The 23247-nt window shown below is 39.1% G+C and overlaps 1 protein-coding gene and 1 long non-coding RNA gene across 2 annotated transcripts in view; one reads left to right on the top strand and one right to left on the bottom strand.

Annotated features, from left to right (window-relative positions):
• Positions 1-23247, top strand: part of LOC144312120 (uncharacterized) — a 72314-nt gene that overhangs the window by 29768 nt on the left and 19299 nt on the right. The window contains exon 5 of the mRNA XM_077894500.1: positions 19705-19955. Within this exon, the coding sequence (XP_077750626.1) occupies positions 19705-19955 (251 nt within the window). The remainder of the gene's footprint in view (positions 1-19704; positions 19956-23247) is intronic.
• LOC144322293 (uncharacterized) lies at positions 18151-20014 on the bottom strand. The gene is made up of 2 exons (XR_013387918.1): positions 19699-20014; positions 18151-19137 (listed from the first exon to the last, which is right to left on the bottom strand). It is a non-coding gene; the product is annotated as an uncharacterized LOC144322293 (long non-coding RNA).

Below are 23247 nucleotides of genomic sequence, written 5' to 3'. Positions count from 1 at the left end.
TATCTACAGTGATAGTATAGTATAGTTATAATCAATCGTATGTAGAATCTACAGTGATAAATCATATTCCCATATAATCCATAAAGTTTAAATTCTTAAAATTCCTTATTTTGAAAGAATTTATGATTCAGGAACTTAACTCTAGGATAAGATTACTTTAATCTGTTTTTATTATCTTGATTAAGTTTCACTTTTTGAAATGGGTTTCATGCTATATAAAACCTTAGGGGTTGTATTTTTTCCCCTTTAACATTAGATTGCCAAGATTTTTAAAAAAAATTTTTTTTAATTTATTTATGATAGTCACAGAGAGAGAGAGAGAGAGAGAGAGGCAGAGACACAGGCAGAGGGAGAAGCAGGCTCCATGCACCGGGAGCCCGACGTGGGATTCGATCCGAGGTCTCCAGGATCGTGCCCCGGGCCAAAGGCAGGCGCCAAACCACTGCGCCACCCAGGGATCCCGATTGCCAAGATTTTATCCATATTATTGCTCGATACAGTCCGTTCATTTTGACTATTCTATAATAAAGTAGTCCCCTCTTATCCACAGTTTAGCTTTCCATGGTTTCAATTACTTGTGCTCAACTGTAATCCAGAAGCAGATTATCCTCCTCCCAATGTATTATCAGAAGGTCAGTGGTAGCCTGACACTGCCTCATAATGCCTGTATCAGTCACCTCACTTCATCTCCTCATGTATGTATTTGATCATTTCACATCATGAGAAGAAGGGTGAGTACAGTTTAATAAGATATTTTGTAAGAGAACACATTCACATAACTTTTATTACAGCATATTGTTCTGATTGTTCTAGCTTATTATTTAGATGTTATTGTTAGTCTCTAACCGTGCCTAATGTACACATTAGATTTTATCATAGGTATGTATGTATAGAAAAAAATAGTATACATAAGGTTTGGTAGTATCTGCAGTTTCTGGTATCCACTGGGAAGGGTCTTGGAAGTATCCCCCATAGATAAGGGAGTACTACTGTATTCCATGGTATAAGCATGTCAGGGACGCCTGCGTGGCTCAGAGGTTGAGCATCTGCCTTCAGCTCACCGCATGATCCTGGAGTCCCAGGATTGAGTCCCGTATCAGGCTTCCTGCATGGAGCCTGCTTCTCCCTCTGCCTGTGTCTCTGCCTCTCTCTCTCTCATGAATAAATAAATAAAATCTTTAAAAATAAATAAATAAACGTCAAAATTCATTCATCGACTTTTTTTTTTTTTTGAGACTTCAGAGTTCTTTTACTACATGGAGTTGTTTCCCTCCACACCTTCCAACACTAGGCAAACACTTATCTCCTGTCTTATTTTTTTTTAAGATTCTATTTATTTGAAAAAAAAAAAGATTCTATTTATTTATTCATGAGAGACACAGAGAAAAAGGCAGAGACATAGGCAGAGGGAGAAGCAGGCTCCTTTTGGGGAGCCTGATGGAGGATTTGATCCCAGAATCCCAGGATCATACCATGAGCCAAAGGCAGATGCTCAACCACTGAGCTACACAGATGCCCCTCCTTTCTGTCTTTATAGATTTGTATAGATTTATACATTTAATATAAATGTAATTATATAATGTATTGTCTTTTTTGTCTGGCTTATTTCACAGAACATGTTTTCAAGGGTCATCTCTTTTGTAGCATGTGTCGGTACTTCATTCTTTTTCTGGCTGAATAGCACCCTGTTGTGTGGATATACTACGTTTAATTTATCCATGCATTTGTTGCTGGACATCTAGGTTTCCAGTTTTTGGCTACAACTATTAATGCTGCTATGAACATTCTATTTTTTTTAAAGATTTTATTTATTTATTTATGAGAGACAGAGAGAGAGAGAGAGGCGCAGAGACACAGGCAGAGGGAGAAGCAGGCTCCATGCAGGAAGCCTGATGTGGGACTCGATCCCGGAACTCCAGGATCACGCCCTGAGCCGAAGGCCGGCACTTAACCGCTGAGCCACCCAGGCGTCCCATGCTAAAACATTCTTGAAATGTTTCTGTGTACATATACTTCTCTTTCTCTTGGGAATATATATCTAAGAGTGAAATTACTGGGTTATATGATCATATACCCTTAACAGTTTGGGGAACTTCCAGACTGTTTTCTAAAGTGCTGCACTATTTTATATTTTCACCAGCCATAAATGAAGATTGATTTCATTTTTTTTAAGGATTTTTATCTATTTATTCATCAGAGACACACAGAGAGAGGCAGAGACACAGGCAGAGGGTGAAGTAGGCTCCCCGTGGGAAGCCCAATGCGGGACTCAATCCCAGGACCCCGTGATCACAACCTGAACCAAAGGCAGATGCTCAACCACTGAGCCATCCAAGTGCCCTGAGGATTATGATTTCTTCACATCCTTTGGACCACTTGTTATTAAATTTCTTTTATATTAATCACCCTAATGGGTATGAAGTAGTATCTTACAGTTTTGACTTGCATTTTACTGGTGACTAGTGATGAGCATTTTTTCATGTGCTTAATGGCCATTTATATACCTTATTTGCAGAAATGTCATTTCAGATACTTTGCCCATTTTGAAACTGGGTTATATGTCTTTCTACTATTGAATTGTAAGCATTCTTCGTACTAAGTTTTGGCTTTAGGAAATGTGAGTCCTCCATCTTTGTTCTTTTTCAAGATTATTTTAGCTATTCTAAGTCTCTTGTATTCCGATATAAATTTTCATATCAGCTTTTCAATTGAAAAGGAAGCCAGATGAGATTTTCATAGGGATTGCACTGAATGTGTAGATCAATTTGGGAAATGATTCCCCTCTAACAATATTGTTCTGAACCATGCTGCAATGAACTTGGGGGTGCATATATCTTTTCCGGTTAGTGTTTTCATGCTCTTCAGATAAATAGCCAGAAGTTGAATTGCTGGATCATATGTTCAATTTGTAATTTATTGAGGAAACTCCATACTATTTTCCATGGTGGCTATACCAATTTACCTTTCAACAACAGTACCCAAGGGTTACAATTTCTCCACAGTCTTGCCAACTCTTGTTAAATTTCTTGTCTTTCTGATAATAGACATTTTAATTGGTATGAGGTGATAATGTGGTTTTGACTTGTATTTCCCTGATGATTAATGATGTTGAGCATCTTTTCACATACTTATTGGCCATCTGTATGTCTTCTTTGAAAAAAATGTCTATTCAGCTCTTCTGCCTGGGTTTTAATCAGATTGTTTTGGTTTTTTTGCTAGAGTTATATGAGTTCTTTATATAATTTGGATATTAACCCCTTATTTGATATATGACTTACACATATTTTCTCCCATTTAGTAGGTTGCCTGTTTCTTTTTTCTTTTTTCCTTTTTTGATGATTTCTTTGCTGTTGGAGCTTTCTAGTTTGATGTAGTCCCATTAGTTTATTTTTGCTGCTGTTGCTTTTGTTTTGGAGTCGGATACAAAAAATCATCATTAAGACTGATGTTAAGGAGCTTAGCACCTATGTTTCCTTCTAGCAATTTCATGGTTTCCTGCTTACATTCAAGTTTTTAATCCATTTGGAGTTAGTATTTGTGTATGGTGTAATATAATTGTTCATTTTCATTCTTTTCAGTGTGACTATCCAGTTTTTACAACACAAATTTATGGAAGAGACTGTCTTTTCCCCCATTGAATATTCTTTGCTCCTTTGTTGTAAGTTAATTGAATTGACCATATATATGTGGATTTATTTCTAGACTCTTCAGTTTATTCTGTTGATTTGTGTAACTGTTTTTATGCCATTACCATACTGTTTTGGTTAACATATCTTTGTAATATTTTGAAATCGAACCCACTAATTATTTAGGAGTGCATTTTTAACTTTCACATATTTGTGAATTTCCCAAATTTTCTTATCTTACTGGGTTTTTTTAAGACTTTAAAAAATTTATTCATAGACACACACACACACAGAGAGAGAGAGAGAGAGAGAGAGAGAGAGAGAAACAGAGACACAGGCAGAGGGAGAAGCAGGCACCATGCAAAGAGCCTGACGTGGGACTCCAGGGTCTCCAGGATCACGCCCTGGGCTGCAGGCGGCGCTAAACCGCTGCGCCACCGGGTCTGCCCATCTCACTGGTTTTTAATTTCATTCTATTTTAGTCAGAGAATATAATGTGCATGAGTTAATCCTTTTAAAAGTTTGAGGCTTGTTTTATAACCTAGCATATGGTCTATCCAGGACAATGTTCAATGTGTACTTGGAGAGAATATCTATTTCAGAACTGTTGAATGGTGTATTCTATAGATGTCTGTTAGGTCTAGTTGATTTATAGTGTTGGGCAAGTCCTCCATTTCGTGCTTATCTTCTACCTAGTTTTTCTATATATTATTAAAAATGGGGTACTGTACTCTCCAACTGTTATTGTTGAATGGTTTATTTCTCTCTTAATTTTTCCCAATTTCCAGGTCATTTATTTTGTTACTCTATTGTTAGGTGCATAAATGTTTCTTTTTTTACTTCCAAGTTTTTATTTAAATCCCAGTTAGTTAACATACATTGTAATATTAGTTTCAGGTGTAGGATTTAGTGATTCATCACTTACATACAACACCCAGTTCTCATTATAAGTGCCCTCCTTAATGCCCATCATCCCTTTAACCCATCCCCCCACCAACCTCCCCTCCAGCAACCCTCAGTGTCTGTTTTATGGTTTGTCTCTTTCTTTTCCCTATGTTTATCTGTTACATTTCTTTTTTTTTTTTTTAAGATTTTACTTATTCATGACAGACACAGAGAGAGGCAGAGACACAGGCAGAGGGAGAAGCAGGCTCCATGCAGAAAGCCTGATGTGGGACTTGATCCTGGTACTCCAGGATCACACTCTGGGCCAAAGGCAGGTGCTAAACCGCTGAGCCACCCAGGAATCCCCATATTATTCTTTTATAGTTCTATTCCTTCTCCACCTGCTCTGGTCTTTTGCTTGCTATATTTATGTATTATAACTACGTATGCTACAAAGCCAACAATGCATTATTTTAGCTATTACTGTATATAATATCTATTCAAAAAGCTAAGATAGAAGCTTAAAAAGAAAAGAAAGACAAGAAAAGAAGACAAGTATATTTTTATAGATCTTACAACATAAACCTTCTTATTGACCATGTATGGTTGTCTTTTCTTCCTGTGGATTCAGTATATCATCATTTATCCAGTGTCATTTCCTTAACCCGATACAGTTTTGCTCCCATTCACTTTCTTTATGCTGTTACTAATAAATATTTTATATTTCTATATTATATCAGTCCTCAAATATTATTGTGTATATATTGTTTTATTCAATTATTTTTAATTGAAAAAAGAGAAAAGCAGAAAAATATACATTTATATACATTTATAATTACATAATTATCTTCACTGAGTTCTTTGTTTTTTTTTTTTTTAATGTGGGTTTGAATTTACTGTATGGAATCACTTGCTTTCAGCCTGAAAAACTTCCTATTGTAGTTATTGTAAAGGTATATCTGCTAGCAAATAAATCTTTCTGTTTTTGTTTTTCACCTTTATCTTTTTTTAAGATTTTATTTACTTATTCATGAGAGACAGAGAGAAAGAGAGAGAGAGAGAGGCAGGCAGAGACACAGGTAGAGGGAGAAGCAGGCTCCATGCAGAGAGCCCGACGTGGGACTCCATCCTGGATCTCCAGGATCAGCCCTGGGCTGAAGGCGGCGCTAAACCTCTGAGCCACCGTGGCTGCCCTCACCTTTATTTTTGAAAAATAATTTTGAGGGATATAGGATTCTTCCTTGACTCTTTTTCTTTCAGCGGTTTGAATACATCATTCTACTGCCTCTGGCTTCCATTTTTTTCTATTAATAAGTCAGCTGTAATAACTCAGGAAACAACAGATATTGGCAAGGATGCAGAGAAAGGGGAACCCTCTTACACTATTGATGGGTATGCAAGTTAGTGCAGCCACTCTGAAAACAGTATGGTGGTTCCTCAAAAAATTATATGTAAGTGATGAATCACTAAATTCTACTCCTAAAACCAATACTACACTATATGTCAGCTAACTTGAATCTAAATAAAAACTCGGAAGAAAAAAAAAATTGGGGGATTCCTGCGTGGTGCAGCAGTTTGGCCCCTGCCTTTGGCCCAGGGCGTGATCCTGGAGACCCGGGATCGAATCCCACGTCGGGCTCCCGGTGCATGGAGCCTGCTTCTCCCTCTGCCTGTGTCTCTGCCTCTCTCTCTCTCTCTCTCTCTCTCTCTGTGACTATCATAAATAAATAAAAATTTAAAAAAAAGAAAAAAAACTTGGAAGAAAAAAAATTTTTTAATAAAATTAAAAATCAGTTGTTAACCTAATTGGTGTTTTCTTATACATCACAAATTGGTTTGCTTTTGCTGCTTTTGATATTTTTTCTTTGCTTAACTTTCAGTATTTTTATTATGATATTTCTCTTTTTGAGGTTATCTTTCTTGTAGGTCATTAAGCTTCTTAGGTGTATAAATTCATTCCTTTCGTTGTATTTAGAAAGTTTTCCGAAATTATTTCTTTGAATTTTTTCAGCTCATTTCTTTCTCCGCTTCCCTTGTCTATCCCCATTATGCACTTTTGGTGCACTTAGTGGTGTCCCATATTTCTCTGAGGCACTGTTTATTTTTCTTCATTCCTTTCTTTGTTCTTTGGATTACTTGATCTCTATCAATCTATCTTCAAGTTTGCCAATTCTTCAAATATAGTATTGAGACCCTCTAGTGCATTTTAAATTTTGGTTGGTATTCTTTTCAACTCCATAATTTCCATTAGGTTTTCTTATTTCTTTCTCTTCATCTATATTATCTATTCTAATCTAACATTTCATCATTACTTCTCTTACTTCCTTCAGTATGGTTTTGCTTAGTTACTTGAATATATTTATAATGACTACTTTGAAGTTTTTTGTCTGTTATTTTTTTTTTGTTTTTGTTTTTTTTTGTTTTGTTTTGTTTTTTGTCTGTTAAATATGGCATCTAAACTCCTATGGTGACATTTTCTATTACATTTTCCTATGTATGTGTTACACTGTCTGGTTTCTCTGCATATGTTACAATTTTTTTTATTGGAAACTGAACATTTTAGAGACTGAAGTCATCATCAAAATGGCAGCATAGATCATTCCCAATTTCAGTCCCCCTCATCAAGACTAGCTAGGTACTATGCACAGACAAGATGCCATGGAAAATATCAGAATCTAGGGATTAAACTGAAGCACATCCAGACTCTACAGACAGCAAGAAGAACCACATTAGTAGGGTAAGAGGAACAGCTTCACTATGACTGCATTGCCCCATTCCCCAGGACAGCACAACATCACACTGAGATGGCCCCTCTGAGCCTACAATTTCTTCAGTGGAAGAAGAAAACCCAAGTGAACATGTAATTTACCCAGCATTGTGGGACACTTCCTGGATGACTCATCCAGTTCTCACATCATGGGGATCGTTGGAAGAAATCTTTGGAGCTCTACCACTGAGGATCAGATAGAAGAGAAGTGAGGATTTTAGCAACCAGCACTTAGATCTTGGCAGTTTGCATTCCTCTTTACAGCAGTGACCAAGTAGAGGTCCCAGCCAGTGGCTTTGCCCATCTGCAAGCCTGGGCTTGTGGTCCTGTCTAGCCAGTGAGCTCAGTTGGCAGTTCCATCTGATCTGCCTACCTGGACAGGGTAGCAAGTTTTCAGTCCCACCCAACAGTCCTGTCGTTCTGGGAAATATGGCCATTGATGCCCAGAAGATGCAGAGCACATCCTATAGCCTACCTGAGCAGGAAGCCAAGCCAGTAGCCTGCTCAACTCTTGAGCATAACCCCTGGCCATGCATAATGAAGGACCCTGAACAGTGACCCTGAGTGGCTTTGAAGACCAGTCTATGGTGCCCCTTAACTGCAGACCCCAGCCTACAACTCCACCTAGCAGTGGAGCCTGGCTGATGGCCCTGCTTGATTGCTGAAAATATTCTTTGATTTTGCCCAGGTAGGAAGTTCAGCCAGTGACCCTACCCAATCACAGAGCATACACTGTGGCCCCACCCAGACAGGGAGCCTGCAATGGCTGATCTGATTATGGAGCACAGTTTCTAGGCCACCCAAATATGGGGTAGAGCAGGAGTCCCTGCCCAATGAGAGGGCATGACAGTAACCTCTCTCAACAGTGGAGCACAGCTAATGGTATATCCAATCACCAAGTCCAGCCTATGGACCTACCCATTTTGAGGTACAATGTACAGCCCTACCTGATCACAGAGCATAGCCTGGGGCCGTGTGCAACCACAAAGTCTTGCCTATGGCCGACCTGAACGCGAACTCCAGCCATTAGTAAGAACCAGAGCCTGGTGCCCCACCCAAAAAAAATCAATTATAGAGTACAGCCTGCTGACCTGTCCAATTATGGAATCCAACCAGGGGCACCGCCCTGTCAGAGAACACAGCTTGCTATCTCATGTGACCAGGGATGATTGCAGAACCCAGATAGTGGCCCCATCTGACCATAGAACACAGCATGCATCCCCCACCCAACCAGGGATCCCACAAGTAGCCCCACTTAAATGCAAAGCCCAGGCATCAGCTATCCCCTGATCTCAGAGCATGGGCAATGGCCTCCCCCATCTAGAAACTTTGATAGTAAGCCCACCTGCCCATGGACACTACCAGCTGACCAATCTAGTACCCCAAACTGAGCAAACTGGTAAAGATCTTTCCTTGTTGAAGCAAAGCCGTCATCTGGAAGAGCAACCATTTACTCAAATGCACAGTTACCACGACTACAAGGGTCATGAAGAATCAGGTAAACCTGGAATGACTAAACGAATCTAATAAAATTCTAGTAACTGACCATAAAGAAGTGTAGGTTTACAAACTGTCTGAGAAAGAATTCAGAATAATCCTATTAAAGAGGTTCAGTGAACTACAAGAATACACAGATAGACAAGTAAACTAAATTTGGAAAACAATGCATTAACAAAATGAGAAAATCAACAAAGAAATAGAAACTATAAAACACACACACAGAAATCCTGAAGATGAACTATACAATGACTGAACTCAAGAATTCAATAGAGAGCTTCAACAGCAGATGAGACCAATAAGAGGAAAGCATCAGGAAACTCAAAGACACTTTATTTGAATTATTCAGTCAGAGGAGTGAAAAGAAAAAAAGAATGAAAAAGAGTGTAGAAAGTCTATGGGACTAACAGGACACTATCAAAAGAAATCCATTGAGGCAGAAGACACATTACTGGTTGCCAGTGGGAAGTAGAGATGGGAAGTGACTATGTAATGGGTACCTGTTTTTTTTTTTTTCTTTGTTGGGAGGCATGGTTGAGTGGTGATGGAATGTTCTGGAACTAGATAATGGTGTTGAAAGCACAGCGTTGTGAATGTACTAAATCCCAGTACATTTTAAAATGGTGAACTTTTTGTTACATATATTTGGCAATACAAAAAATAGTTTACTTTCTTCCTGGAACTTTTTCATGTGGCTTTTAATTCAAGCTTACCCAGCCTTTACTCAAGTTCTACCTTGGCACTAGAGCCCTCTTATACCTTATGTTTGTACTCACACATATAGTCTTTTTTTTTTTTCACACATATAGTCTTATGGTCCAGGCGTACAATTCTATGACTCAGCTTTGCCTGCTTCTCCTGGGATACACTTTTTAATATTTCTTTTGATCAATTTGCCTCTTTTATTTTCTTCCAATGAGTATTTCCTACTTTTTCAGGCTATCTGTAATTGTGATTCATTTATAATCAGATCCACAAAGGACATACACAAGTGAATTTTGCATACAAGAATTATATGTAAGACCAATTGGAATTGGGGAAGAGATTATCATTCCTGAACTCACTAGGAAATGTAGAAGGTGGGCTTTTTCCTCAGTTTCAAGGAGATACTCATCATGTGTTACATTGAATGGTCTGTGAACCAAGAGACCACATGTGGCTTGGAATGACTATAGCAAACCTCTTCCCACAGAAAATAACTTTAGTCCCTTATGATTTCACTAGAAATTTTGACCAAATGTTCAGATTAAAAATAATAATTACATCTTTACATAAGTTTTCCTAGAGAATAGGAAAGCAGAAACAAAGGCTTCTTTATTTTTATTTTTTTTTATTTTTATTTTTAACAATGGCTTCTTTTATGAAAATACAATCACCTCAGTTTCAGAATTTCCCAAGGACAGCATAAGGAAAGAAAATTTTAGGAAAGGTTATATAAGAAAATTATAGGCAGGCTTCATTCATGAAGATGGATGCAAAATCCTTATCCAGATTACTAGCAAATGAATTCAGCAATTTTTAGGCAGCTGGATCATGACCATTTGGGATATTTACTCCAGAAATGCAAATTTGATTTAATATTAGAAAATCACAAGACCATCTCAAAAATGAAAAAAAAAAAAAGCCTTTGATTAAAATTAAAGATCCACTCATCATCAAGCCTCAAAAAGATAGTAAAAGAAGGGAACTTCTGAGAAAGGATATCTAAGAACCTTAAGCAAACGTTATACTTAAATGATGAAATGTTGAAATCTTTCCCTTTGAGATCATGACTAAGGCAAGAATGCCTGTTACCATCACTGCTAATCAACTATGTACTGGCGGCATCACTTGATGACCAAACAAGGAAGCTTCTAGTTCTGTCCTAATAATAAAATGTTACTCCAGTTTCACACTGCTAAGTTCATTCCAGTGTGAAGATACTACATAAATATAAAATATTAAAGTCACCTGTCTGTTTCTAAATAGTTATGCATTTGTCAACTCTTTGGTGACTAAGTGATGAGAGCTTAGCCTTAAATCCTTATTATACTAACGGTTGTCAGATTTCTCTCTGTGAAGAATTGAGTTGCACTCAATACATTTACTACATTTCTAACATACAGCTTTTCTCTTATTGACTTGCTTTGGAGATTGTAAAGATTTGACTTTTAATGGAAATAATTACTATATTACAATATTTGTTTGGCTTCATTCTTCCATACTCTCCATTTATAAGGTTTATTCCCCTATGAAGACTTTCTGAGCATTTTGAAGCATTTATTGAAAGCCACACACCTCAATACAGTCATCAAATTTATATGGCTTTTTTATATCTTGCATGGATAAGCCTTAAGCTGTTTCTAAATTTCTTGCCATAGGGCAGCCCCGGTGGCGCAGCTGTTTAGCGCCGCCTGCAGCCCGGGATGTGATCCTGGAGACCCAGGGTGGAGTCCCACGTCGGGCTCCCTGCATGGAGCCTGCTTCTCCCTCTGCATGTGTCTCTGCCTCTCTCTCTCTCTGGGTCTCTATGAATAGATAAATAAATAAAATATTTTTAAAACGTAAATAAATTTCTTGCCATACATAAAGATGTATTAGGTTTCAGACTGATGTGGACACTTCGATGTCTAACAAGGTTTGACATTGACAGAAATATTTTCAACACTTGGAATGAACATGTCCTTTAATTTCCTATTGTAAATGTCCCTTGTATTGTCACATCCCTTGGTATCTTCTCTACAGCCTCTTTTGGGTGGCAACTTTGTGCTTTGTGGGAATTGCTGCACTAGATAGAAGCTATAACCAAACACCTTCTCTTAACCTATATCAATGGGAAGATTGATTTACATATAAAATACTTAGGAACTTTATGGTTTATTAATTTTTTAACTTGAAAAAATATGCACTTCTCTGACACAGTAAGTCTTAGAATCCTATGCCCCTTTGTTCCTAGGGAATTGAAACAAAAAAATGTGGTGAAGACAGAAGTGTTCAGTTGATCATATAGCTGTACAAAATTGTATGGAATGTTATGAGTTATGTACATAATCATTATTTTTGTCAGTTTATAGAAAAAGAATAAACACAAGGCCAATGTTTCCAAAGTAATAAAAAACATCTTTGCACATAGGATAGATCTTTCATATACATTAAATGTTTAAGAATGAATACAAACCAATAGGAGATAAATGACAAAGGGCTGTTCTCAGCCCTCTTCCCTCATGTAGATTATAACATTAAAAAAAAATCTTTAAATAAATAAATAAATAAATAAATAAATACTTTTCAGGGCAGTCCTGGTGGCTCAGCGGTTTAGCACCACCTTCAGTCCAGGGCGTGATCCTGGAGACCTGGGATCGAGTCCCGCACTGGGGTCCCTGCATGGAGCCTGATTCTCCCTCTGTCTGTGTCTCTGCCTCTCTCTCTCTCTCTCTGTGTCTCTCATGAATAAATAAATAAAATCTGTAAAAAAAATTCTTTTCTTACAATACTACTCAGCCACACACACAAAAGTGAAACTGCCATTTGCAATGATGTGGATGGAACTAGAGAGTATTATGCTGAGTGAAATAAGTCAATCAGAGAAAGACAATTATCATATGATCTCACTCAAATGAGAAACATATGGAATTTAAGAAACAAAACAGAGGATCATAGGGGAAGGGAGGGAAAAATAAAATGACAAAATAAGGAAGGGAGACAAGGGGATCCCTGGGTGGTGCAGCGGTTTGGCGCCTGCCTTTGGCCCAGGGCGCGATCCTGGAGACCCGGGATCGAATCCCACATCGGGCTCCCGGTGCATGGAGCCTGCTTCTCCCTCTGCCTGTGTCTCTGCCTCTCTCTCTCTCTCTCTGTGTGTGTGACTATTGTAAATAAATAAAAATTTTTTAAAAAGGGAGACAAATCTTAAGAGACTATTTTTAAAAAGTTTTTATTTATGTACTCATGAGAGAGAGAAATGGGATAAGGAGTGGTAACAATATTTCTGATTGAATATGAAGAATGGCCAGTCGTCACCCCTCTCCAATGAATCTCCAAAGAAGAGAGGATGAATTATATAGCTGTAAAGGGACAATATGCTATATTAGCTTAGAAATCAATTGCTGAAACTGACCACCACCAACCTGAAATCCCCAGCCCCAAACTAAAAAATTTTCTATCTTCTCTTTGGCATCTTACCATCCATACCTAATGATATATATACAGAACTTTGCTCTTTGAAATCGGCATCTGTATTTGAGAAATGAAATGCAGGCCAGGATAAAATTCAGAACCCAAAAAACTCAAGCAGGAGATAGAGTCATATTTTCTTTTCAGGGATTATGATCAATATCAAAAGGTACCTCATAACTTTTCCTTTATTAGAAAGAGTGAGACCATCTCTGTCCCAAGGGAAAAAAAGTATTTAGGAATATAATGAACATAGCCATCCAATATGAAAGAATATGATGCATCCATTAAAATATTAAGGGTATGTAATAAATTAAATGTTCATGATGTAATTTTAAGTGTGTTGCTCCTAATACTTAAGAAAATGTGAAGTATATTTAAATGCTGGTTACTTGAATAGATTCTGTAGAGCATATCAAATAGATTATTTTTGTCTTTTATTGTGGATGTCTAGGAAGTAAATTTTCCTTGAGAACAATATACTAAAGATCATACTAATCTAGGTGATTTGCACATTCTAATTTAATCTGGAAATAATATGTACTTATATATCATTCATCTTTAATCAATCTCTACCTAGTATGTTCTGTCTAGATTAATAACATACATATGGAACCCCCCAATTTAACTACTTCCCTGGTAATGTATTACTTCTAAGATTATAAACATCCTGTGGTGAACAAACATTCCCACATATTTGTGTGCATTTACTCGACTATTTCCTTAAGATAACTTCTAAAAGTTGAATCTGTAGTCTTTGATATATTACTAAACTGCCCTCATGAGCATGGCTGTTTTCTACTTCCATGCCTACCCTGATATTTATCTTTTAAAATGTTCTCTACTTGGGATCCCTGGGTGGCTCAGTGGTTTAGCGCCTGCCTTTGGCCCAGGGCGCAATCCTGGAGTCCCGGGATGGAGTCCCACGTCGGGCTCCCGGCATGGAACCTGCTTCTCCCTCCTCCTGTGTCTCTGCCTCTCTCTCAATCTCTGTGTCTATCATGAATAAATAAATAAATAAATAAATCTTTTAAAAAAATGTCCTCTACTTAATTTAAAAGAATTCATTTTATTTTATTTTTATTATTTTTAGAGAGAGAGAGCACATAGACACTTGAGTACAAAGTGGGGGTGGGGAGGGAGAGAGAATCCCAAGCAGGCTCCGTGCAAGACATGAAGCCCAACACCAGGTTCGATCTCATACCCCTGAGATCATGACCTGAGCTGAAATCAAGAGTTGGACGCTTAACCAACTGAGCCACGCAGGTACCCCAAAAGAATTCATTTTAAAATATACTTTTTGGGATCCCTGGGTGGCGCAGCGGTTTGGCGCCTGCCTTTGACCCAGGGCGCGATCCTGGAGACCCGGGATCGAATCCCACATCGGGCTCCCGGTGCATGGAGCCTGCTTCTCCCTCTGCCTCTCTCTCTCTCTCTCTGTGACTATCATAAATAAATAAAAATTTAAAAAATTTTTAAAAATAATAAAATACACTTTTTTTTGAGATCTTTCTTCTCACTAACTTGATTAAATTTGTATGCTTAATAGTAATATATTTTTCTTTGATTAACTGCCTGTTCATATGCTTTCTCCATTGTTATGTTCAACTAATTTTTACTGTTTTCCATCACTGTATTAAATAATATGTAGATACAATGTTATAAAGATACAAATACATTTGCAGTTTATCATAGGCTTTGAAGTCATTAAGGGAATGTCTTGGCCTGCCACTACTGAGGAGCACTTTACACTCAGAAGCCTACCTGCTTATGACAGCGATGACGGTGTAATATTGTGATTTATAATAAAGAAATATATATTTCTTATATAATAAGAAATATATATTTGGTCTTCCTCTTGTTCCTGGAACAAAGTTCCTAAAACAAATGAAATTTCTTGTGATGAGAACAATCAAAGAGTTTTTTGATGTTTTTTTTTAAGATTTTCTTTATTTATTTGACAGGGGGAGAGAGAGAGAGAGAGAGAGACCACAAGCAGAGGGGAAGGGAAAGGGAGAAGTAGGCTCCCAGGGAGTCAGATGTGGGGCTTGTTCCCAGAACCCCGGGATCATGAGCTGAGCTGAGCAGACGCTTAACCTACTGAGCTATCCAGGCGCCCTTGATGGGTCAAAAAGTTGATTTTTGGAACACTCAAGGATGGAGGTCTATACTTTAGAAGCCTTATGCTTCTCTTCCATCTGTTGTTCCTGAGTTGTATCTTTTTATAATAAACTGGTACTCCAGTAAGTAAGTACTGTACTCCAGTACTTACTTAGTAAGTAAGTACTCCATTTTACTTACTCCAGTAAGTAAAATGTTTCTGTGAGTTCTGTGAGCTACTCTAGCAAATTAATTGAACCCAAGGAGGGAGTCACTAGAACCTCCAATATATAGCCAGTTGGTCACAAGAACAGATGATAACTTGGACATATGACTGGCATCTGAAGTAGTTGGTGGAAGTCTTATATGATAGAGATCTTAACCTATGAGTTCTGATGCTGTCTTAATGTAGACAGTGTCAGAATTGAGTTGAATTGTAGAATTCCCCAACTGGTGACCTAGAACTGCTTAGTGGTGTGGGTAACCTCCCCTCTCTGACAAACAACATTGGAATTGGATATAGAACCCTTTAGTAAGCAAGTGTGAGTTTTGACCCAGGCAATCTACACCTAAGGAGTGACCAATGCAGCAGGACCCTCCCTCCCTGGACAGGTACCCAGCAATCATATGGGCTTAAGCCAGCTCCCCAGTAGTAATGCACTTGAGGGTGCACACAAGCTACCAGCACTGCTTCTGTAATTAGAATTCATTCACCCAATGTTTGCCCAGCTTTAGAAAAGCTATTCCCTGGGTACCTTGTTTCTACCAATGCAACTGACACTGTGAATGCCAAGACTCTGTAAAGAACCAAAAGAGTTGGTCCCTAACAGAGAAGCAAACACGAAGCATTGAAGAAATCAGATAGAGACTGACTTCAAAGAAAATTCATTGTTCCCTGATAAATTGTGTTATATTATCTCACCACTGGCTAGCTTTCAAGCCATGTTGTATCCATTCTAAGGATATTGCTGCTTTATTTAAATGCAGATGAGAGCTGGCATGAAAGGATATAATAGAAATGAACATGAACTTAAAGGAAAACACTATACTGTACAAAATCCTCTTCAAAACCAAATATATTTGAAACTGAGTTCATAAGCCACATGAAATCAGACTTACTAGCTGACATTCTATAAAGAAGAGCTTCCATTTTCATTCCCCTTTGTCTTATTTATGGATTTTTATTTATTTAGAAGGTTTTTTTTAGGGGCACCTGTGTGGCTCAGTCAGTTGAGCATCTGTCTTCTGCTCAGGTCATGATCCTGGGGTCCTGGGGTTGAGCTCTATATCAGGTTCCCTGATCAGTGGGGACATACTTCTCCCTCTCCCTCTCTGCCTCTCACTGCTTGTGCTTGCTCTCTGTCAAATAAATAAATTATCTTTAAAAGAAAAAGAAAGGGGGCACCCCTGGTGGCTCAACAGTTTAGCGCTGCCTTCAGCCCAGGGCCTAATCCTGGAGACTGGGGATCAAGTCCCGCATTGGGCTCCCTGCATGGAGCCTGCTTCTCCCTCTGCCACTGTCTCTGCCTCTCTCTCTCTCTATGTCTCTCATGAATAAATAAATAAAATCTTTTTTAAAAAAAAGAAAATAAAAGAAGGGTTTTTTTGTTTTTTTTAGATTTACTTATTTATTTGACAGAGAGTGACAGAGACAGTGAGCAAGGGGAGGGGCAGAGGGAGTGGAGGAACAAAAATCCTCAAGCGGACTCCCCCTGGAGCATGATCAACTCAGGGCTTGATCCCAGGACCCCAAGAACACAACCTGAGCTGAAAACAACAGTCAGCTGCCCAACCAACTGAGCCATTCAGGAGCCCAGATTTTTATTTAATTAATATGTTGTAATCAGAGGAATTATTGATGGCAAAGGAACAGAATTATTTCAAGTATTTTTAATTTTTATTTATTATTTATTTACTTATTTATTTAAAGATTTTATTTATTTATCATGAGAGACACAGAGAGAGAGAGAAGCAGAGACATAGGCAGAGGGAGAAGCAGGCTTCATGTAGGGAGCCCGATGTGGGACTTGATCTTGGAACTCCAGATCACACCTTGAGCTAAAGGCAAGATAAGATGCTCAACTGCTGAGCCACCCAGACGTCCCTCATGCATTTTTAAAATATTCTAATTGTAGGGCAGCCTGGGTGGCTCAATGGTTTAGCGCTGCCTTTGGCCCAGGGCATGATCCTGGAGACCTGGGATGGAGTCCCACATCAGGCTCCCTGCATGGAACCTGCTTCTCCCTCTGCCTGTGTCTCTGCCTCTCTCTCTCTCTGTTCCTCATGAATAAATAAATAAAGTTTTAAAAATATTCTAATTGTATAATTAAGAGGGCTATATTCTAAAACAGGAGCAGGCAACCTTTTCTGTAAAAGGCCAGGGAGTAAATTGGTTGATCCTAATTATTTGTGCATTCCATATTTGTAAACTTACCTACCTGGTAAAATGTATTTGTGATTCCAAAGTCAGTACTTGCAGCACTTTTGTGTTCATTGATGGACATGTGAGGAAAAATGAAAAATAAGTCCCCTGACAGACATGTTCTCAGCTGAAGTCAAACAAGGCAAGCCTCCATTTTCTTGTTTCAGCTCTTAATACCATAAATGGTTTTTTTTTTTCAGTTTCTTTAGTACCATGGATTTTTCCTTTCACTTTTTTGTGCTTTTTATTGGTGACTTTGCTGTTTAAAATGACCCCAAAGCACAGTGCTGAAGTGCTGCCTACTGTTCCGAAGCATAAAAAGTCTGAAATGTGCCTCACAGAAAAAAATACATGTGTTAGATCAGATTCATTCAGGCATGACCTATAGTGCTTTGGGCCATGAGTTCAATGTTACTGAATCAACTGTATATAAAAAGGATCTTTAAATAGAAACACATTAAATAGGGTATATATTGACTGGTTGAAGAAAATGTCATCAGATGTTTGCAGGAAACCCTGTATTTCCTTTAGGAGCAATGGTTTGCTAATTCAGTGTTTGCAACAACTTTATAGAACTCAACTACTGTGAATAAGGAGAACTGACTGTATTTTAGGCTCTGCAGGTCATTCAGTCTGCATTAACCAGCCAATTCTGCCCTTGGGCTCAAATGCAATGATACACAATGCATAAATGAAAATGGTTATGTTCCAATGAAGCTTTATTTATGGACACTGAAATTTGAAATGCATGATTTTCACACTTCACGAAATATTCTTTTGATTTTTTAAAACCACTTAAAAGGATAGATATTATTTTTTATTCACTAGTTAGGCAACAGGCAGCAGGCCATATTTGGCCTCCAGGCTGTAGTTTGCCAACCCCTGCTTTAGAATAAATACAATCTAAAATTTTATGTACTAGCTTTATTGTTAGTAATAATATTGGCATTAGCATTTTAAACTATTTTATGGCCATTCTAGGCTACTGCAAATATATAAATATGCTAATATTATAAGAACCAGGATTTCTAGAGAAAGATTATTAGAGGAAAAAAAGCAAAAATATAAAAGGTAAGAATAAAACCTTGTAACATTAAATTTGAACTAGTAATGTCAACATAAACTGAGTCTAAGTTTCTTGCCCTCCTTTAACAAGGAAGACTGTCTCATCTAGAACCTGAGATATCTGACTCCCTAACCTGGATTGTCTGCTCTAGCTATACTGCTTCTATTTTCTGTAAAAGATGTTTTTTTCTTAGTCTAGGGCTTCTTAAATCTTCCCAACAAAGTCCCCTTAACACTAAGAGGAACAGCCTACTCTAGGAATCTAGAGAAGAAGCAAATAAACTACTCCACCACAGGAATTTCCTTTGAAATCTTATTTTAAAAGTTATGCTTATTTACATTCTTCTCCACAGTGTGCCTGGGATTAAATGTAAATACATAATTTGCCAGAAAAATCAGGGTTTTTTTTTTTTTTTTTTTTTCACCAATTCCTTCAGTAAAGATGATGCTCCTTGAAGATGCAACCTTCCTTTCTCTATTTCAGGGTTGAGGAGAATGTGCGATCCTGGTCACAGCCAATCATCCTGCCTCCTCACAGTCCCGCAGGAACACACCAGAAGCACACACACTCACCACAATTGGCACACACTGAGCGACTCCCATCCATGGTCTGTAGGAAAGGCCTAAGGAAAACAAATCAAAATCGCGCCACCTAAATCTTCAGTCAATTACAGACACGTTCACCGAAACTGTAAAACCCATTATCTCACAGGCCACAACATTCTCAGCCAGTCCTACACAGTTTGACACACAATTCCAGTCAAAATCTCCTTCCCAAACCACGTTCCAGTCCTCGAAGTAGCACCTCTCAAACACAAACCGGCCACACCCCATGAAACAACCGCACCCAGAACCACGCCAGGACACACAGCGCCATCCCAAAAGGCCCTAGAGGCAGTCACATTCACGCACACCCCCCTTTACTGCGCCCGTCGTTTGTCCCCGCCGCGCTCCAGGACCCGCCCGGCCTCTCCAGGCAAAGCCCCGGGAACCCCACCCCGGCTGGAGCGCGCCTAGTCCTCCGCCTCCCTCCGCTAGCGGGCGGGGGGGATGCTCCCCTCCCGGGGGCTGGCCGCGCCGGCGCACTCAGCGCCTACAGCGCGAGCTCCCGGCAGCCTCCGCGCGCGGCCCGTTAAGCCCTGGGGGCTGTGTGGACTTGCCGGTTCCGTTGCATTCTCGCTTACACTGAGCATCACCGTGAGGCACGTGCGACGCCCCAGGTGAGCAGTTCTGGTCCGGAGCGTTGGTTCCGGCCATCTGTAGGAAAGGCGTTGCGGTCTGGAGATGAGGAGAGGGAAGGGAAGCGCTGCAGCACCGCAGAGCGTTGCGAGCCGCTCACCTCAGGCCCGAGTGTGCGTGCGAACGGCGGTGGTGTGGTTGTGTTTCTGGGTGACTGTGGGCGTGACGGGGCCCGGGTGTGGCATCAGGACTATGTGCGGTTGTGAGGTCGGGACTGGTGGGTGATGGCGTTTGTGTGACTGAACTGGGTGTAGAGCCTGGACTGTGTGACTCCGACCCTAGCGTTACAGCGGAATCTTCTGCCCTCTCGCCCCTCGCGTCCACCCGCAGAGAAGACCCCCCTCCCCCCCAGTCAGATATCTGAGCGCCAGAGAAAAGATAGCAGCAAAAAGCCTCAGAGCCGATCTTGGGAGTGAATGTTAAAAGAACCGACGGGCCCCTTAGTCTGGCCCCGGGGAGTAACCCCATTGCGCTACATCCTCGGGCGCGCTCGGACGCAGGCTCTCCCATCTCTTGGGGGTCCAGCTGCAGGTTTCAGAACCACGGAGTTTCCTCCAGGAAACTGCTGTGAAGGCCGATTCCCGTCCGCCGCATCCGCGACCCTGGCCTTCCTCTAATACTAGGAAGGGTCAGTAATGTTTTCCCTTTTATGTTCTCCGTTTATGTGTGGGTGGTTGGTGGGGACAGGTGGGGGTCGTGGCGTGTCCTAATTTAGCCAGACTGGGCTGGACTCCAAGAAAGGCCTGTAGTCCTAAGATTCCCTTCTTCCTCAGTCTTGTCAAACTCTAAGGAAGGGCTCTGAGAAAGAGGAGGAGGAATGAATTGCTCTTGCCCATTTAAAAAAAAAATCAAGGTCAAGGAAGTGAGTATTTCCTCTTATAATGTGAAATGCATTTTTATTTTTTATTTTTTATTTTTATTTTTTTTTAAAGATTTTATTTATTTATTCATGATAGCCACACAGAGAGAGACAGAGAGGCAGAGACACAGGCAGAGGGAGAAGCAGGCTCCATGCACCGGGAGCCCGATGTGGGATTCGATCCCGGGTCTCCAGGATCACGCCCCGGGCCAAAGGCAGGCGCCAAACCACTGCGCCACCCAGGGATCCCCATTTTTATTTTTTAGGACATGGGAACATTTGCTTCCTTCTTCTTAAATGTCCTGTCCATTTAATTAATACTTAGGATCCCTACCTAGTGCCTATATGCACATACCTATTTGATAGATAGTTCCCATTACTTCTATGAGCTTTTTTTTATGTATAAAACTCATAGAACAGCTCTTGATATTTGATAAGTATTTAATAAACATTAGCTATTTGTTACATAACGTGGGGGCAATTCATCAACCACCTCCAATAGATCAGGAAAAATGAAAATACCAAGCTAATTGTGATAGGTATTTTCTAGTTTTTAAAAAAATAAGATGCTCAAATATTTAGAACAAATATATATTTTTTAAGATTTGTATTATTGCAGAGAGCAAAAGCAGGGGAAAGGGGCAGAGGAAGAAGAAGCAGCAGACTCCTCGCTGAGCGGGGAACCAGCTGGGGGCAGATCCCAGAACCCTGAGATTATGACCTGAGTGGAAGACAGATACATTATGGACTGAGCCACTCAGGCATCCCTAGAACAGAAATTCTTAACCAGAGGTAATTTAAATCTATTTGGGTCTTTCAGAGAGCCAGAAACCCCGTGAAATTGTATTTAAATTATTGTAGATATTTGCTAAGATGCCATTTTTCCGGGGAAGAAGTCTGTAATTTAATGAGATTATCGAACATGATCCTAAAAAGATTTAGATCTACTGCCTATAATCAAAGACTGTAATGTCTGAGAATGCTCTTTGAGATAAATAAGTGTCTAACAATGGGAAATTGTTAAATAAATCACACTCCATCCATGTGATGCAATTTTATGTCATTAAACACGTGAATCCTGAGAAGAAAAAAGTAAATGATAAATTTTAAGCAAAGTCATAGTTTTGAACAAGATGACTCAAGTAAATTTTAAATTTGTATGAATCCCTTTTAGTAAACTAGGGATTTGTAAGACATTTTGCAAAAATTATATCTAATGTGAAACTTTATTTATGCAGTAGAGAAAGGCAGAGAAAAAGCCTCTATTGTGTACCATATACTCTTCTGTTTTCTTTGGTAAACTCTTAATGAATTTAAAAATGCTACTTACCTTAATTGTGTTCAGTTACAGAAGAGAGTAAAGGCAGCTCATTGTTTTGTTGAAGAACAATAAAAAAAAAACTGATGAATGTTATTTATTTCTGCCATACTGATTTTTTTTTTTTTTAGAAACCCACTTATGTCAGAGGCCTATAGACTGATTTCTCTTAGCATTTGAAAGGTGCTCCCTCTCCTCAACTCTTTTTTATTGTATTTAATTTTTGTTTCTGATAGAATTAATGCTGATTTATTGTAAACAAGAAAACAATACAAACCTAAGGAACCTATAAAAAAGAAAATCTAATTTGCTCAGAGTCCCATCATCTAGAGTTAGTGAATATTCCTGTTGTTTGTTTTTCCAAAATTTTTTCTGTGCACTTGTGTACATATGTTTTGTAAAATAGAATCACAATAATTGATTGTTTAAGAAGATAAGGATTCTCTAACACTTTGAAAAGAAATTTGGTGCAGTCAAATTTATTATATTGCTGTCTGTACAGAGTAAAGGAGAGTACCATGTTCCCCTCTAATTTGAAAAACCTTTGAAGACTTTATACCTTTTAGGATTATGAAAACATTTACTGGGAAACAGATTATCAAGTAAGATACCTTTTAAGAATCAGACCTTTTTTTTTTTTTTAAGTGATTCAAGTTTGCTTCTAAGTGGAGATTTATAATAATGAGGGAGAAAGTGGTAGAAATGATAAGTATTCAGATACGTTATCCAAAAGCTTTTAATGTGTTCAAAATGATCAAATGTTTTTAATGTGTTCAGAATGATACCTTATCAACTCAATTTCTTGAGTTTTATGATGCCAAATGGTGTCTCTTCAGAACTACTGCGGATGGAGAGCAAAAGAGGCCTTGCTCTACTTGATTTTTATGAATCTTTTTTGCTAATATTAAAAAGAATTACATTCTCAAACTTAGTTCTAAAATTTAGTGATGTTGTAAGAAAGAGCAGTCTGAAAATCTCAAAAAGTTTACTATGGGGGGGGGGGTGCCTGGGTGGTTTAGTTGGTTAAACTCTTACTCTTGGTTTTGGCTCAGGTGTCATGAGATTGAGCCATGCATTGGGCTTAGGCTCAGCACAGAAGTCCACCTGAGATTCTTTCCCCTACCTTTTCCCTCCCCCTGCTATTCCCCCTGCTCTCTCTCTCTTTCTAAAATAAATAAATAAAATACTTAAAAAAAATAACGGGATGCCTGGATGGCTCAGCAGTTGAGCGTCTGCCTTTGGCTCAAGGCGTGATCCTGGGGTCCTGGGATCGAGTCCTGCATCGGGCTCCCTGTGAGGAGTCTGCTTCTCCCTCTG

The sequence above is a fragment of the Canis aureus genome, chromosome 1, assembly GCF_053574225.1.
Source record: "Canis aureus isolate CA01 chromosome 1, VMU_Caureus_v.1.0, whole genome shotgun sequence".
Lineage (NCBI taxonomy): Eukaryota > Metazoa > Chordata > Mammalia > Carnivora > Canidae > Canis > Canis aureus.
The sequence above is the reverse complement of the archived record's forward strand: the minus strand, read 5'-3'. Positions and strand labels throughout refer to the sequence as shown.